General features: G+C 44.4%; 1 protein-coding gene across 3 annotated transcripts in view; it reads left to right on the top strand.

The window, feature by feature from the left end:
- ABHD2 (abhydrolase domain containing 2, acylglycerol lipase) overlaps window positions 1-19,014 on the top strand; it is a 99,865-nt gene that overhangs the window by 62,615 nt on the left and 18,236 nt on the right. For all 3 annotated transcript variants that reach the window (XM_045561729.1, XM_045561732.1, XM_045561730.1), the window contains one exon: window positions 15,400-15,583. In XM_045561729.1, coding sequence (XP_045417685.1) covers window positions 15,400-15,583 — 184 coding nt within the window. The remainder of the gene's footprint in view (window positions 1-15,399; window positions 15,584-19,014) is intronic.

Raw genomic sequence — 19,014 nt, 5'->3', positions numbered from 1 at the left:
GCGTGAGAACACCCCCGGTGGGGAGGCCAGTCCATCTGGGGAGCGCTGCAGGGCCCCAATTTTAAAAAGTAACTTAACTGTTTTATTTGTTGTTGTTACATTTTATTTTATCAGAATTTTGTTATATATTAGTAATGTTCTAGAAAGATAAGTGACCTAGAAGAAATGGGAGATTTTTCTAGCCATGCTTTTTAGTTTTTTTGTGTATCAGTACATCTTTTAACTATTAAAGTACTTCTTTTAACCATTGGTGGATAGGGTCAAACAAATGTGACCTTAAAAAGGTCAAAAATTCAGAATTCGGACATTTTGTTGAAATGTAAAAAATAAAACATCTGTGGTAGCTTGGCAGAAACTATAGAGAAAAGCGCTGGTGTTTCCTGGGGTGCCATTATTAATGTAATTCTAGTTTAAAACAATGGGTTTTTAATAAGTGTGTCTCTGGACTGGTGACTAAGGAGCAGTCCTTCAACAGAGGTGGCCTAATACACAGAGCAAAGCCCACGTGTGTTACTTTTGACCCGTAAACTGAGGCCGCTCAGCAGTTAACACGCTGGCCCTGAAAAGCCTTCGCACAGTTCAGCGTGTGTTCCGCTTGCAAGTGTGTTGGCTGTCTGTGTAGGGGCTTTCTGTACTTCAGTGCAAATGTATCTGTCAGCTTTTGTTTCTATACGCTGTACCATTATTAATTTTTAATTATTATTGCTTGGTGATGTGCCCTAATATCTGATAGTACTAACCCCGACGCATTGCTGCTTCAGAGTGTGCGCTTGTCTCCCTGCCTATTTATTTTTTTCTGTTGAACTTCAGAATTATTTTGTCAAGTTCTACGTTAAATTTCTGTATTAGTCAAGATGGACTAGATTCCATGGAAACAACTCCCGAATCTCAGTGGTTTCAAAACAAAGATTTATTCCTGCCTCCTACTCCACGTCCATCATGGCTTAGTTGTGCCTTCTGTGTCCCCGTCATTACTGTTCTTACTCAGGGACCCAGGCTTATATAGCTGCCACCGGCTAGGGCATTACTGGCCTCCCAGAGAGTGGGAAGAGCATGGCTCTTGACGCTTCTGCCCAGAAACGATAGAGGTCACTCCTGGTCACATTTATTGACCAAAGTGCACTACACAACCAAGCCTAACTTCAGTGGGACGGGAGAGACACATCCTTCCCAGGGAGGGAAAGAAGTTATTGGTGAACTCTAGCACAGCTGATCATAATTTTTGAATAGGAATTTTAATTTATAAATTAACTTGGAAAAGTTTATAGTGCTTACTTTCCTCATCTAGGAGCATGGCCTTTTTCTTCAGGTCTTCCTTTATCTCTCCATTAAAGAACTTCTAGTTCTCTTTGTGTAGGTTAGTAGTTATAAACATTTGTATTCCCAATAGGAGGCCAGGCACGGTGGCTCAGGCCTCTAATCCTAGCACTTTGGGAAGCCAAGGTGCGAAGATCACTTGAGGCCAGGAGTTCAAGACCAGCCTGAGCAAGAACAAAACCCCATCTCTACAAAGAAAATAGAAAAATGAGCCAGGCGTGGTGGCACACACCAGTAGTCCCAGCTACTCAGGAGGCTGAGGCAGGAGGGTTGCTTGAGCCCAGGAGTTGGAGGTTGCAGTGAGCTATAATGATGGCACTGCATTCTAGGCCTGTCTCAAAAAAAAAAAAAAATGCCAATACTGGGGCTCAGCTTCTGGGAGTCTCTAAGGTACCACCAGTGTTTTTCAGAGCCACAGATATAGGTCTTATCCCTCGTTTCCTCTTTAGTTTTGTTTTTTGTTTTTGTCTTTTTATTATCAAAATTTTCAAAATACATAGAAGCAGGAAGAATAGTAGAATGAACCCAGAATAAACCAACATACCCGTCACCCAACCTCAACAATTACTCAACTTGTGGCCAATCTTGTTTCACCTATGAGCCACCCTCTTCTTGAATCCCCTCTCAAAGATTATTCTGAAGCAAGTCCCAGACAGCCTGTCATTCCATCTGTGGCTGTTTCGGTGGGTATTGCTAAGATACACAGACTCTTTGTAAACTGTTTTTATTTGTTAGGGCTGCCAGAACAGAATACCCAGTCTGGGTGGCTCACACAACAGATATTTATTTTCTCACAGTTATGAGGCTGACAGTCTAAGATTAAGGTGCCAGCAAGTTTGGTTTCTTCTGAAACCTTTCTTCTTAACTTGTAGGTAACCGGCTGCTTGCTGTGGGTTCACACTATAATTATGTCTGTCTCTGTGGATCTGTGTCTGATGTCTCTATGTCTGTGTCGTAATCTTTTTTTTTTTTAAGAGGCGGGGTCTTGCTCTGTCACCTAGACTGGAGTGCAGTGGTACAGTGGCACAATCTGAGCTCACTGCAGCCTGGAACTCCTGGGCTCAAGCAATTCTCCTGCCTCGGCCTCCCAAGTAGCTGGGACTCCAGGGGCACATCACTGCACCCGGCTAATATATTCCATTTTTTTAGAGGCAAGGTCTTGCTATGTTGCTTGAGTAGTCTTGAACTCCTGGGCTCAAGTGATCCTTCCATCTCAGCCTCCTGAGTTGCTGAGAGTACAGGCCTGAGCCACCACACCTGGCTCCTCTTCTTAAAAGGACACCAGTCATATTGGATTAGAGCCCACACTAATACCTCATCTTAATTTAATTACATCTTTAAGAGCCCTGTCTCCAAGTACAATCACATTCTGACGTGCTAGGGATTAGGACTTCAACGTATGAACCTTGGAGTGACACCGTTCAGCCCATAACATAAACTTAAGTACAATATTATCGTCACAACTAAAACGCTTAAAACAGTATTCCTCCATAGCAGTTTGGTTTCCCCAACTGTCTTCTTTCTTTTTTACCTTTTTAATTAGCTTGCATTCAATTCAGAATCCAAATCAGGTCTATATATTGCAATTGGCTGATACATTTCTTATGCCTCTTTTAAATCTCCGTCCCTTCACTTTTAATAGGCCCTCAACCAAGTCCTCCTCCTCCATGTGGGGTGACTGGATGTGACACTGGTGGGGATCTCTGGATCCCCAGGACATGCTACTTGTCGGGCTGCCTGGTCTCACCCTGAGCACATGTGAGTGCTGGACACTGGCCCTGGCAGTCACCAAGTTCCGAAGGGACTGCGGGACCTGCTGATCTCAGGTCTGCCCAAGTTTTGTTTGGAAGGCCCTTCCGTGGGCTTCACTTGCCTTCTCCTGTCATTTGGGTCTTGACGAAGATGTCACCTTTTCAGAGAGCCCTTCCTTGACTCCCCTCCCCCATCTGATGTTGCCCCACCCCCCAGTCATTCTCTACCTAATGCCCCTCTTTACCTTCCTCAAGGCACTTAAGATGTGAAATGATGGATCTGTTTCCATGATTTATGAAATTATTTGTTCACGTGTTTACCATCTGTCTCTCCATCCTGAAAGTGCAGTCCGTGAGAGCCGCGGTCTTTGCCGTCCCTGCTGTGGCGCCCAGTGCCTAGAACCCTGCGTGGCCCGCAGAAAGCGCTCACTGCATTGGTGTCACTGAATGAGGACTGAGGCACTGCGTGTGAAATGAGTGTACGGATGTAGGTGACACTTTACAAACTAGCACGTCTCACATCAGTGTGCCTTGTATGTGAGTCTTCCCTTGTACAAATCGCTTCTCTTTTGAGCAGATGCCAGTCATTCAAGTCACTGTGAATACTCTGGCTTTTTGCAGCTGTGATCCTGACCAGAAGAAAACTAAAGAGGGAGTTAACATGAAACCCTATATTCTTCTTTTCCTGTTACACACTCCCCTCAGATCTCTCTTTCCGAGAAAATCATAAAAGATCTTTCCCATTAGCAAACCAACTCTGTTTCAAACCACATAAGCACTAATCCCTTATTTTTGGACATCTTTGCTGATATGATTAGAAATTGTTGAAAACAGATCTCTCTTGCACAGAAGAATTTCCTAAATGGATAATTGTGCATTCTTGTGATTTAGAATGCTTCGTGCTGCCTTTGAAAGATAAGTTCATTAAGGAAAATCCTTTATGACAGCAGTTACCATTTATCTCACACTAATGAGTGCCAGGCATGTGCAGCATTTTCCATATTACTCGCTTGATCCTTATTGCCTTGGAGGTAGGTTTTAATTAGTATTCCCACTTCACAGGCTTACGGAGGTTAAGTAGCTTGCCTTGGATCATGCGACTAATAAGTGACAGACTCAGCATTCAAATCATGTGATTCTTAACCCCAATTCAGTACTATCTCTGTTGCAGCGTTCATTTCCTATTTAGGATACTATTCATTAGAATATAGAGGAGTAGGGGGAATATTTGAGCATTTAAAAAGATTTTTCCCCACTTTGGTGGTAGTAGTCATTCCTGTTTTTATTGATAGTTAACACTTACATAGCATTTGGTGTTGCCAGGCACTGTTCTAAGTATTAATACTTTATATGATATATTAAACCAGTCATCACTCTTTTATAGATGAGGGAACTGAGGCCCAGCAAGGATGAATAACTTGCTCCAGATCACAAAGCTGATGAGTGGGAGATCCTGCTTCAAACCCAGGCAGTTTAGCAGTCTAGTTCTAGAGTCCGTGCTCCTCAAAAACAGGCCACATTGCCCCTCCGTGTAGGAGACTGCATCCTCCTGATACTTCTAAGGCCAGGTTCAGTGGCTCATGCCTGTAATTCTAGCACTTTGGGGAGGTGGAGGCAGGGGGATGGCTTGAGGCCAGGAGTTCCAGGCTGCAGTGAGCTATGATTGCACCACTGCATTCCAGCCTGGGCAACAGAGTGAGACCTCATCTTTACAAAAATAAAAAACTTAGCCAGGCACGGTGGCACACACCTGTAGTCCCAGCTACTTAGGGGGCTGAGGTGGGAGGATCACTCAAGGCAGGACTTACAGGCTACAGTGAGCTATAATTGTACCACTGCACTCTAGCCTGGGCAACTGAGCAAGACCCTGTCTCTAAAAAAATAAAAATTTTTTTAAAAAGGAGTAAGAAAATAGTTCCCAGTGAGATATATTTTAGATTTAAGGCAAAAGAACATCTAAGAGCTTCTTGGAGCCACAGAAATGGGCTTGTTGGTCTGGTCTCTGACCTTTTGTTCATCCAGCATCTTCCAGACATTCATGGGGCCAGCCCCTGCGATGAGAATACAGGTGTGAGTCCAAGTCCCTGCCTTCAGGAAGGTCCCAGTCTATGAGGAAAAACTCACCATCTAGTTGGGGGAGGGGAGGGGTGCACAGTCACAATCAGTCTAAGCTTCTTGGCTGTGTTTGTCCAAAAAGAATATTTACCAATGACAACCTTTTCACAGACAGGCACCAGATCTTTATTTTTAATTTTTATATTGTTTTGTGTTAGTCTCCTACATGTAGCATATCATTTACAGAGTTATGTTCTGGAAAGGCCTGCGTAGGGGAAGAGCCTGTGCTTTAGAGTCCAACAGTTGACGTTTGCATACCTACTTGAGAAAGTTGAGAAAGGCTGTTGAGACGATTGTCAGTAATAAAAAAGTGTGTGGCATAGAGTCCAGCAAATACCAGTAAATGATAACAATTATTGTCTTCGTTAGTCCTTCGCTGCAACTTTGTGTTTTCTGTGAGCTGACTTAGGGGAGAAATGGCAAACATTTACTTGAATAGTTAAATGACCTTGCCACTGCATCAGCTCCATAGAGTTGACCTCATGTGAACTTTTGAATTTCTGCAAGGACCAATTTGAGAACCTGTTCTTGTTGAACACACAATTCTTTTCTTTTTTGAGCATGGTCTGAGCTGTGGCTCTGTTTACAGGGATGACCGGGCCCCAGTGGCCGTTTTGCAGAATGCGGTGTTGCCTTCCAGCAGTGCACTCTTCAGTACAGGCCTCTGGGCCAAATGTGGCCGGGCCACACCCCTCCAGCTCAAAGCTACTGGCTTCTATATTTCTATATTTTATTTCTATATTTCTGTATGCTCTATTTCCTATATTTTAACCTGCTAAAACTTTTCCTTCTTTAAAAAAAATTCCTTACCACTTATCTCCATATGGTTCACAGATTTTTTTATATTTTATTTTTTTATTTTTTTTATTTTTTTTTTTGAGACAGAGTCTCACTTTGTTGCCCGGGCTAGAGTTGAGTGCCGTGGCGTCAGCCTAGCTCACAGCAACCTCAAACTCCTGGGCTCAAGTGATCCTCCTGCCTCAGCCTCCCGAGTAGCTGGGACTACAGGCATGCGCCACCATGCCCGGCTAATTTTTTTTTTTTCTATATATATTTTTAGTTGTCCAGATAATTTATTTCTATTTTTAGTAGAGACGAGGTCTCGCTCAGTCTGGTCTTGAACTCCTGACCTCGAGCGATCCACCTGCCTCGGCCTCCCAGAGTGTTAGGATTACAGGCGTGAGCCACCGCACCTGGCCTCACAGATTTTTTTAACTAGAAAATATTAAATATTGAATTAAATTAAATGACATTAGCTGATCTGAGTAAAAATAAAATATGAAACTATTAAAATGACTAGTAAGACCCACAAGGGTGAAATTTACCAAACTGTCTTTTAAATTTCCTATTGAGATCGGGAGCTCTGCTGGTGCAGGCCGGGCCCACAGCCCTGGCGTTGGATGAGATCCATGAATAACACTTGGAAATGGAGGAAGATGGAGAAGTTGTGAAGATTTTTTTTGAAGTGTATTTATTGTAAAGAACCTAATCTTTAAATGGGGCCCTGCAGCAGTAGACATGTTGGCTTACTCTTTATTGGCTTAATTGATTTTCTAACCCAGACAATGTTGGGAATGTGAGTGTTTTTGTCAGTGATGCTGTAGGGCACAGTGAATTTAGGGAGCATTTGGCTCTTTCTGTGTGTCTTTGACTAGGTACCTTATCCCAACAATCCAGTGTTCATGCTCAGAGCAAGGTAGAGCTAGAGCAAAGCCACCAGCCAAGGAATGAACTGAAAATCAGAACTTTCCAGCTTGTGGATATTCTGGCCTCCACATCCTGTTCATAACTTGAAGTTTTATGATTAGAAAGTTAAGAGCCAAGTGACAGAGGGTCCTATGAGTTTGATCTTGATTCAAAGAGAGAAAAAAGTTAGGAGTTTTTAAAGTCTCTTCCGTATCAGGTGAAAGGAATAAAAATTACCTTGCTTTGGCCCCATAAGGTGACGAAGTCCCTTAGGACCATGAGCCTCTGAAGGATTGAGCACCCATCTCCAACCAAAACACCAAGCTGAGGCATTGGAAATTGAAAATGGTCTCAAAAGATTTCAACTGCTTTCTCCTGTGAGTTGAAACAGTGAAAAAGTGGGCCCTTCGCTTATTTGTAAACTCTTGACTTTCTGGCATTAGACATAAGCTGAAAGGAAGTACCTAAAATCACAGTATTATATTCTGTTCCTCAGAGAAGGAGCTCCTTAATGTCCAAGTGAGTTTAATACTGAAATTTTTTTTATTTTATAAACTATCCTTTGGAACCTCAAGGTAAGACCAGAAAACTTTGCCTTGCTTAGAGGGCAGCATTTCAGTCTTGGAAGGGAGGGAGGCCTGTACCTGGGGTGACCGTATAATTTCACATCCCAGTTGGGACACTTTTGAAAGTAAAGGGGGGACCTTAATTATAACTACATCAGAACAACAGATAAATTCCAGAACCCTCTCAGACAGAGCAGGATGTATGTCTGGTTACCCTGTCTGTAGCATGCCATAAAGATCACCCACAATCTAAGACACTTCATTATAGGAGTTGCAGACAGTGATTTTTAAGGAACTTCTATTTTGTTTTTACAAAGCTCAATCTGTCTTACAAAATTTGATTAGATTATGAATGTAAATGCTTCTATAAGCTTCTCATATCTACCAATAATTGATGCAGACTCAATTTTGGATTATACTCATGATTCCAGATTGACAGCTGTGAATCATGTTGCCTCTGCATTAAACAGTCGAGTCTTGTAACAGCAGCAGGACACAATGAGAAGGGAGGAGGAAGAGATGGGTGAAGAGAGAGAATGTGAAAGTGAAGGTAGAGAATTTGCAGAAGCTGAAGCATCCTAATAAAACCCCCAGCAAGATCGTCCGCTGAGAGTCAGGGCCTGGGGGCTTTGGGGAGCGTGATGGGGTGTGACCGCCACAGCAGAACTGGTAGAGCAGCAGTGACAGGTCTGCACTTTCAGGCTGAGCTCTGAGCACTTATACCTACAGCCATAAGAAGGCAGTTTTAGACATTCCATCCTGGGGAAACAAAGCTAAAAACACTCATTTGTGAAAATCTTTGTTCAGAGACAAGGCCAAGGCCAAGGCCTTGTCTACTGTAATGGGCAGTGGGGCTCTCACTTTGTTTCTATAGCTGTTTTCTTCCTGAGTGACTCAGGTTTGCAGTAGGTTTTCCTTGACTTTAAGAAATGACTCATGTGTAATACTTTTACTATGAAAGTGACAGGGGCTATAAGGCCCCCAGCTGTCAGTGAGCCATGTTATTAGCCTGGCCATATTTTTCTCTTGGATTAAACTTAGTGGGGAAGATATTCTAGTAATTCTTTCCTGCTGGCCAGTATCGTGTGCTTTCATTCCACATGATTCAAACTTCGTTCCTATCCACAAACGTTGTGTGGCACACCCACCATAAGCTAGGCTCATGGCTGGTATGGAGGATACAGAGATGACTCAAAGTCTCCATCAACAAGGAACACCAAGTCTCAGGGTTCCTGTATTGTAACCTGCTGAGTCACGTTGGTGTCATTTGGCGAAGTGGCTTTTGAAATAGTAGCTTTCGAAATAGTAGCTTTCAGGCAGCCTTTGCTTCATCTTTCTTTAGGGGTGGGAGCTTGAGAAAAAGGGAAGGGCTCTTTCCTGTTCTCAGCAGGTTGCCTTTCTAAGACAGCACTGAGTACGCATCTCTCTAAGGCCAGGCTAGTGTCTCACGTTTCATCTTGTCTTTAAGAAGCTTCAGCAAGATCAGATATCTAAATCTTGTTACTAGTGCTAATCCCGTAAGGATTAAATACATAGAACCTCATTAAAATCCTCCTAGTATTAAAAAACAGATTACTGTGACTCCCAGTTACTGAGGGTGTTAAGTGACATCAGGTGGAGGTCCCACCATTCCAGAAGGGTGATCCTGGAGCTGGGCAGACACGCCGTGTCGCTGCCGTCCCCGTGCCTAGGAAAGGTGGCCACTCTTCCCAGAATGCCCAGCAGTCCTTCCAGCACCAGGCAGGCCTACACCTCTACCCAGTTCAGATGTGTTTGGATTTAATTAAATTGAGGCTCCCAAAGTGCCTACAAAATTAGCTGTAACTGCTCCTCTGTAGTGTAGCAAATCCAAGTTTTGTAACTGCCCCAGTGACATCTAAGCATCTGCTCTAGGTCTCAAATAATTAGTGTGAAACCTGAGTAAAGATAGATGGGTCTAAAAGGAACCAAATGGGGAGAAAGTAATATTTTTCATCATTAAAAAAAAATCCCTGCAGTACTATTACTTAAGTCAATTTGTGATACAAGGCAAAGAACTTGGGTTTTGGTGTTAGACATGGGTCTGAAGTCTGGTACTCCCACTCCCTCACCCTGTGAGGGTGGACAAGTCATTTCATGTCTTGAAATCTGTTTCCTCATGTGTGTTTAAGTTCCTGGCAGAGAGGCTGGAACGTAATGCAACCATTCTTCCACCCACTCACTTAGGTGACACTGACCGAGTGCCCACTAAGCACACGGCCTCAGACATACACTGGAGAACAAGACCAGGGTCTTTGCTTTATGGAGTTTATAATCTAATAAAGGCTCATTCAGTGTTGGGACCAAACATAAAGATATAAATAATCAGCCAAGGGAAGACAAAATTAGGTATAACCCAAGGAAATGGTGGAAAGGTAAGGATTTTAGGGGATTTTTAGACAATTTAAAATACGTCCCTCAGTACCATCTCTTATGCAGGCAAAGAATGTCCCCAGCACAAACCATTGCTCCCGTATGCGTGATATGTTGGGTGTCTTTAGCATAGAAACTGGCCTAAGGAGATTTAAACATCTTTTTTCCACCTTATTTTTTGCTAGATTTTAAAACTGACTAGATTTTTATTGAAAAAGAAATATGTGCACGTGGTGAAAACATTCAAACAGTGCCGAAGTCTATATACCATAAGTGAGACTAAGTCTCCCTCCCACCTTAGACCCCCACTTCTCCTCCCCAGAAGATCAGTGTCTGCTACAGTTTTTCAGTGAATATTCAATCAGATAATGTGTGTATATATAGTCTCTTAAAACCCAGGCAGACACACAGAGGGTGCCAGCCCCACTGCTCTGCCCCTTGTTTTTGTAAGATGGCTGAGTCACTCCCTGTCAAGAGATCACACTCTGCATCATTCTTTTTCACGGCAGTGTAGCGCTTCATTTAACTCGTCCTCTATTGATCGAAATTTAAGTTTTCAGTCCTTTGCTGCTACAAACAGCACTGCAGCGAACATTCTTGCACATACACTTTTGCACACATGTGCAGGTGTGTCTGTAGTATAAGGTCTCAAAAAGCAGAATTGCTGGACCAAAGGTTTGTACTTTTAAAAACATGAGTAGATGTTACCACATTGCCTTCCAGGACCTATACTAGTGTGCACTCCCTCATCAGTGGATGCACCAGCAGGCCTGTTACCCACACTCCCGGTTCCTGGGTGGCGGCAAACTTCTTGTTCTTTTCTAACATGGGCAGTGGAAAATGATTTCTAATTGTCATTTTAGTTTGTATTTATTTAAGTATGAGTGACATGAGGCATCTTTTGAAATGCCTTTTTAAGGGACAAAGGAAATACTGCCTGAGCAAAAGTGAGACCTGTCTCTACAAAAAACAGAAAAATTAGCTGGGTGTGGTGGCACACACCTATAATCCCAGCTGCTAGGGAGGCTGAGGCAGGAGGATCACTTGAGCCCAGGAGTTTGAGGCTGCGGTTAGCTATGATGACGCCACTGCACTCTAGCCCAGGCGACAGAGCTCAACCCTGTCTCCAAAAAAAAAAAAAAAGATGGAACAGAAAATTAAGGATTCCATCCACCTTTCCTGTCAGCTAGGACAGTGATTCTCAAAGGGTGGTCTCTGGCCCAGTAGCATCAGTATCACCTGAGAACTTGTTAGAAACGCAAATTCGTAGCCCACCCTCACATAGTGAGTGAGTGGGAGACCCAGACCTTCTGAATCAGAAACTCTGGAGGTGGGGCCCAGCAAGCTCTGTTTTAAACAAGCCCTCTGTTTAGATTCCACCCCTAGAGTTTCAGACTAAATAGGTTTGGGGTGGACCCCAAGAACAGGCATCTTGAACAAGCTCCCAGGCTGCTGATGCTTCTGGGTCAGGGGCCACACTTTGAGAACCCCTGAGCTAGGGCATCATTTTTGCAGTGATATTTAACCTCCATGTAGCTTTTCCCATTCACTCTTTACAAGAAAGATCACTAGAAAGCAATTACATGTATTTAGGGATTTAAAGTTTGTTTTTGTTAGGTATTCAGTGGATCTGGAGGAAGTGCCTGGTTGTGTTAAATGGGGATTCACCTCCTGCAGAAACCTTGCTTTAGGAAATGTTTGGAAAGCTGCTATTGGGCTAAGCTTCAGATGCTTCCAGAAGGCTGAACAACACCCCCATCTGTGAAGGTTGCTTACTGCAAGTAGAAAGAGAAGGGAGTCTGAAAAGGGATGGCCCAGGCAGAGATGAGAGGACGCCTCAGAGCAGTGCCTTCGCATATCGGTCTGAGCCGGAGGATCAGAGCAGTGGTCCTCAGCCCTGCTTGCACGTTGGAATCACCCAGGGATCTTGAAAAAGAACACCCGTGCCTGGGTCCCACCCGGGACATTCTGGTTTAATTAGTCTAGGGAGGCCCCGGCATTCGGGTTGTTATTTTACAAGATCCCCAGGTGATTCTAATGAGCAATCAGGTTGAAGAATGCTGCTTTAGAGAAAAATCTAGAAATGTAGAACAATCAGATTGGCCTATTCAAGTGTGTAAAGCTATAGATTCTTGTTTAAATATTTTTTGTAAATTGTGATAAAATACACACAATGTAAAATTTACCATCCTAACCATTTTTGAGTGTACAGTTCAGGGGAGTTAGGTATATTCACATTGTTTTTCAGCCTGTCTTCAGAACTTTTTCATCTTGCAAAACTAGAACTATACCCATTAAACAATAACTCCCCAGCTCCCTCTCCCTACCCCTTGGCAACCACCATTGTATTTTCAACTTCTATAGATTTGACTATTCTACGTACATTGTATAAGTAGAATCCTACAGTATTTGTTGTTTTGTGACTGGCTTATTTTACTTAGCATAATGCCCTCAAGGTTCATCCATGTTGTAGCATGTGCCTGGATTTTCTTCCTTTTTAGAGCTGAATAATATTCCATTGTACACATATGCTACATTTTGTTTATCCATTCATCCATCAATGGGCACTTGAGTTGGCTCCACTTTTTTGGCTATTGTGAATAATGCTGCTGTGAACACGGGTATACTTAAATGATATTTTTAAAAGAAAAATAATTAGTTACAATAGTTAATGTTGCATGCTTATATGTTCTAGACCCTAGTCTAAGCTGTTTATGTATCTCACCTTCTGTAGCTCTCCAAACAGCTCTAGGAAGTATTTACTATTATTACCTCCATTTTCCAAGTGAAGAAACAGACCCAGAATGGTTAGTAACTTACCCAAGGTGACGGTATTTTCCACGGTTCCCTCACAATAAAAATCATCTGGGTTATTTGTTAAAAGTACCCACTCCCAGGTCCTGTCCTATTCCCAAGGGTTCCAAGCCTCCAGCAGGGAGTCTGGAAGCTGTAGACTTTCCTTGTACCCCAGGGATTACTTGTCACCAGAGGAAGGTTTGGAGCATTTGGGGCCACTAAGTGGCAGGCCCTAGCAGTCTGACCACAGAGCCCTTTCACTTAGCCATGAGGCCAGACTACTCCTTGAAGGCCCTGTTTTCAGGCCTGAAGGAAGTGAGCAAATGTCTCTAATGGGCTCCAAATTTTTGATTTGTTGCATGACAGAGAAGTTGATATCAGCTAACTGCTAATTGTGATATCAGCTGATTGTGTTTGAAGATCCTTCTTTTACATCACAGCTCCCCATTCAAAATCCATCATTCTCTAGAGCTGCAGTCCCCAATCCCCCGGGCCATGGACCAGGCCCCAGAACTCTGTGCTGCCCACCCCCTTCCATGAAACTTGGGTGGGAGGGTGCACAGCAGGTGATGAGCAGCAGGCAAACAAGCGAGCAAAGCTTCATCTGTATTTACAGTTGCTCCCCATCACTTGTATCGCCGCCTGAGCCCCCCGACCCCCTCCCTCTCACCCCATCCATGGAAAAATTGTCTTCTATGAATCCAGTCCCTGGTGACAAAAAGGTGGGGAACCGCTGCTCTAGAGGTACAATATTCCTTCCGTTGCTACCTTTTTAAGAAGAGAAACTTGGATGAATGTGACCTAAGTGGGGTCAAATGTCTGGCATTTCAAATTGCAAACTTCAAGGTTCCCTCTGGACCAGCGTTTTGTTCCTTCCGTGTCCCCAGGACCTGTTTAGGGGCCTTGTCATCAGAATCCACTTAATTCAGCAACTCTTTATTGAAGGTTTGCAAACTTCCCCAGCCTCTGCTGTGTGCAGAAGGGAGAAAAATAGGAGGCTTGGTCCTCTGATATCTTACTGGAGAGAGACATGCTTCCTTCTGCGAGTTGGTGCCTGGGTCTTACCGGTTGGATGGGAGCCACTCTTGGCCCAGGCTTTTGCCTTAGTCTTCAGTATGTTTTGCTCCTTCTTCAGCTCCTCCCAAGCCTCAGGAGCTCCCAACACTTTCAGATCATGATCATTAGTCAAAGTATAGGGGATATTGTCTGAGAAGAGGCATGAAGGGCCTCCAGGGGTGTCAGGAATATTCTACATCTTCATCTGGGCAATGGTTATGTGGGTGTAAGCATGTAAAAATTCATTGTGCATTTTCCTGTGTATATGTTATACCTCATTAAAAATAAAAGTAAAAAAGAATAGGGCAGCTTCATGTGTAATGATACTAATATATAATAATTTCTAAGATATTGTAAAGGGGGAAAAAGGTACCAAATGATGCATATGCTACCACTAACTGGTACTTAAAAAAAAAGAATATATGAAACTTACCTTTCACTGCATCTTTTACAGTATTTGAATTTTGCACCATATGCATGAATTACTCAAAAAATTTTTAATGTAGATTCCTGAGCCTGCCCCATCTTATGGAATCGGCTTCTCTGGGGGTGAGGCCGAGGAATGCTTGTTTCTAACACCCTCTGCAGGTGGTTCCATGCACACTGCAGTTTAACAACTCCTGCATGTGGTTGTGCTGGCTGGCTCAGGCTGCATCTGCTACAAAAGGAAGACAGATAAAGAGGGAGTTTGCCCTAGGCTCAAAAATGTACCCCATGATTTGCTGATTAGGGAAGAAGCTGTTCGACTCTATTAGGGATGTCAAAACCTCTGAGCTGGTGCCAAGGTCAGCAACTCGTGTTTCCACTGTAAATCCATACTCTGCTCGTGCCAGTGTGTTATGTGTATACTTCTCGCCAACATTTCTGACTTTCCCTGTTAGGTTTTAGGTTGGCTCCCTGCAAAGTCTAGGCTTGGGCCTTAGAAGGATGTGATGAATCCCTTCACCTGTGTCTGACCATTACCCTCCTCCTCTTAGCAAAGCTGCTGAGACATAACATGACTTCAACAACTTTCCAAGGGAATGTCAGCTGAGATCATCCCTCCTGGGCAAACCAGGCCCAAACACCCTCTCCGTTCGTAGGTCTCCTCTCTGTATTTCTGAATGGGTCTGCCTCCCTTAGCACCCTGTTCCTACGTCACCAGGAACATTTTACCCTAATCCTACAGAGTATCCTGGCTGTCCCTCTGGACTGAAGTTTGTCTTTCCTTCCCTCCCCAATGCTGGCAAGAAGATCCTGTAAATAACATCCTTGTGGTACTTTTCTTAACCCCGTGAGTCATCATATACATGGGTATAGCATCCCAGTTTGTAACCTAAGAAGCTAATTCCAAAGAGTCTTTTTCTTGCTTTTATTTAGATCTGTGTGTGAACATACGCGCTCATGCACTCCCGGAATATCTGCCTTGATTTCCATGAGCATCTAGACAGGTTTCTCGTGACCCACCTCTAAAGGAGCATTGCACATTTGATACATGGTACCTGTGCTCGTGGGCACTACTGATGCCTTGTTTTCTCTTATACGGAGGGGCATCTGGGACCTCCTCTCTAGGTAGCCAAAGAGCGGCGTCTATTTGTCTCTCTCTCTCTTTACACACACATATACACATATAAGTGTGTATGTTTTAGTATATTGGCACCCACTAGTAACCTTCAGCTCACGTTTTCTCCATCATTTGTTACACCTGAAACGATTGCGTGACCTCGCCCTTTTGCCCACAGGCTGCACGTGGGAATTTGGAGCCATGGTGAACTACATCAAGAAGACATATCCCCTGACCCAGCTGGTCGTCGTGGGCTTCAGCCTGGGTGGTAACATCGTGTGTAAATACTTGGGGGAGACTCAGGCCAACCAAGAGAAGGTCCTGTGCTGTGTCAGCGTGTGCCAGGGGTACAGTGCACTGAGGTAAGTTATCTCCACCTTCCACCGGGTCCTTCCTTTAGCATGTTTGCACCAGACACTGGTCTGCGAAGACCAGGGAAACACTGGCAGACTGAGAAGAAGCTTCTGAGTCTTAGACTCACCTTGTTTTGTTTCCAGATTATACATTGGAGTTGTCCCATCAGACCTCTTAAGCCTGGAATGTGCAGCTGCACTTTGGGGTCAGATCTGTAATTGGAGAAGCCACCCCCTGCCCCTTGCCCCTACCAATAGCTGCTGTTTCCCTAGGGAATCTCTGAGAGGTGACTTAATCTGTTCATGCTTCAAGAGTTTCGTAGAACCGTAGGTTAATGAAAGAACACAGGAGAGCTGGGCCTTATGATCCCAGATCCCTCGTACCTGCAGAAGAGTTGGGTCTCAGATGGCATCTGGAAGGGATGTAGCAATCACTCTATCAGAGTCCTACCTGCAAGTATTCATTTCGCTCAGGCATCCCAGACGTCATCACAAAGGCGTTGACTCCCTCCGTAATCACTGCCATCCTAGATCTCTCCCGCCACACCACACGCTCACACGCACACAGCTCCTAGGCTCCTCAGATACATCGTGTTTTTTCCTGTACTCATTCTTCCTGGCCTCTTTTGTATTACACATGGCCATGATCAGTTGGTAAAGATCTTCTGAAGAAACCCAAAATTGCACAAGAAAGTAAAAACAATCTCCCTATCAATCAAGTCTAATGCCAAACACTCTTTATAGTTGTTAAAAGAATCCTTCCTTTTTGCCTCACCTTATCTCTCAGTTTAAACCTACCTACTTTTTTATTTCCTGATGGAGAGAGTTATCTATATTATTTTTAACAATACGTAGTCCTGGAATTTGAAGCCAAAGGGCAAATGTGGGCCCAGGATTCAGCCTGTGACGCGTAAAGGTGGCCAAAAAGGAGGATCCAGAGGTGCCCAGTGCAGACATGGGCAAACATCCCTGGGTTCTAGGGCCAAGGTTTGGGTTCCAGTTTTCCTCATCTGCAACATGAGGATGATAATAACTGTGAACAGTACCTACCTCATAGCACCACAGTGAGGGTGAAATGAGTTAATGTGTAGGAAGTCCTTGGAACAGTGCCTGGCACGTGGAGTGTAACAGCTGTGAATTATCATCATCATCATCATCATCATCATCATCATCATTCACTGTAAAATGGGGGTGGATTAGGGCAGTGGATCACAAAGACCAGTCTGGTGAGCTAGTGACTGTCTCACTGCACTTGGGGGACATGTTAGAAATAAATTCAGCTTCTTGGGCCCCACCCCTGGAGATTCTGACTGATAAAGTCTGAGGCACAGGACCCCAGGAGTCTGCATTTTGGACACATTTCATAGGTGACTTCTGGTGCTCAGCCACGTCTAACAAGTCATCACCTTGACCTGAGTGGCCTCTCCAGCCCTAGCATTCCAGGCCCAGGTGGTCCCTCATCCTCCTACTGTGACTCTTTCCCTTCACTGCCCCGGACACTCTGGGGAGCCGGCTGGAAGGACGTGTTCCTTTATTGTGTATTGACTAGAAATATTCAACTTCCAATTCATACTCACACGTAGCCAGAATTAACCAAAGTCCTGTCCCATCCAGTGCCTGGGATAAGGCAGAAGTAAGCAAGGGGCCTGCCATGAGACCAAGGGAGCAGGACCGAGGAACCAGGAGGCTCTTGCCTGTTCACCTGACAGCTCTCCAATGGTTAGCACTCCGCCTGTCGTCTGTAAGGCTGGAATCCCTAGATTCCCTTCCTAAACCAATGGCTGTGAATTTGCTGTGACCAGTGACTTTGTGTTCAGAGAGTGCTGGATTTGATAAGTGGAAAGGTGTAGAACAAGTTTGTTTTCATGTTTTCTTTCAATGTACAAAATCTTAAAATGATTAACACCTGTTTCATTTTGCTGTGGTAGCGCCATCTGCTGTTGGCAAGAGCACATGATCGGCCCAGTTAACCAACTAAGGTGTTTGCGCTAGGCAAAGCAGGTTCGAGAAGCTAGGAAACTAAAATCTGTGAGTTGCTACACATTTTGCAGACACAATACACACAGCCCCTTCCTTGAGAGCTCAAAGAGCTTCATACACATAATTACCTATTGTCACATCACCCTCATGCAGTAAGGAGCAAAGAGGCAACTTTATTCTCTGCTGCACAGAAAACTAGTATCTGGGCTAAGATCACGTGCTCCTACACACGGGAACTGGTGGCGGGTCAGAGAGACACCACTGCCCTGTGTGTACTGGCGCTGCCTGGGGCTCAGGTCCCCTCAACATTTTAACCAGACCTATGGAATGAATGAAGAACAGTTCCTTACTTTAAACCAGTGTAACCTTCTTTTCTTGCCAAGGCTTGAGGGCAGGGAGCCTTTTCAGCATTGGGATGATGGCAGCCGTGCGTGGTGTGTGCTTCCCATTACACCGCAGTGGAGCAGGGAAGGCTCGTCGGCCTCTGCGGGGGCCACACAGGAGTCCGTGCTTCTGGTAAATCCCTCCTAGCTGAGTCTGGAGAACTGCTTGCTCAGTGATCCCTTCCCTCTGGCTTCTCGTCCCCGTAGCTTGCCTCCCCTCTAGCCAGAGCCAACTGAAGGCTCAGAGAGAAGCCAGCCACCCGCTTGCCATAGTTAGCAAAGTCTAGCTGCTGCCAAAGAAGCTCACTTTTTACCATGCGCTGGACCCCTGGAGGAAGGACACAAATGCCCTAAAGTTACCTGGTATCTAGCAGACTGCAACATGTGCCCTCAGCATAAACAGCCACAAACTAGCCCTGGAGTCTTCATGGTCAGATATCCTCCCGGGTAACAGAGACACAGCCCTGAACAAGGCAGATGAACACACTGCCCTTGTGGAGCTTAAAGCACAGAAGGGAAGCTTTTTTGTTCTGGTTTTAGGTTAAATCAATTCTTCTTTGCCGAGGAAGCCCTCAACAATCTTCTGTTGCAGAATTGACCAATAATAATATAACTAAAATATAAGCATTTTATTGCAACTTGGCTGTAAAAGATAGTCTGTTTCTGAGGACTCACAGCACTTAATGACAATACAATGATATTTACAATGCCACAAACCAACAAAATACATGTTACTGATATATATATTACACGCTAGGCATATGTATGCCAAGGAATTCCTCAGTCAAGCAGGGAGGTCAGTGGGGAGACCCAAGAGACCCAGGCAGAAGGCTCAGGGCTGGCAGTTGGATGCCCTTCAGGGGCAAGCCAACCTGCAGAGAGGTCATCACCTCCAGCTAGCTCAGCTTCAGAGTTCAAGCAGCAGAAAACCATGTAATTCCTCTGACAGGAATTGTCCCAGGAGCATTTCAGTCTCCCTAAATGCACTTGTGCTCCTGGCTGAGTGTGTCAGCATGACTAAGTCCTGGCCACCTTAACGTCCCAGTGCTTTGTAGCAAAGCCTCCCTGCCCCAGAGA

This window comes from Lemur catta, chromosome 9 (genome assembly GCF_020740605.2).
Source record: "Lemur catta isolate mLemCat1 chromosome 9, mLemCat1.pri, whole genome shotgun sequence".
Taxonomy (NCBI): Eukaryota; Metazoa; Chordata; class Mammalia; order Primates; family Lemuridae; genus Lemur; species Lemur catta.
The sequence above is the reverse complement of the archived record's forward strand: the minus strand, read 5'-3'. Positions and strand labels throughout refer to the sequence as shown.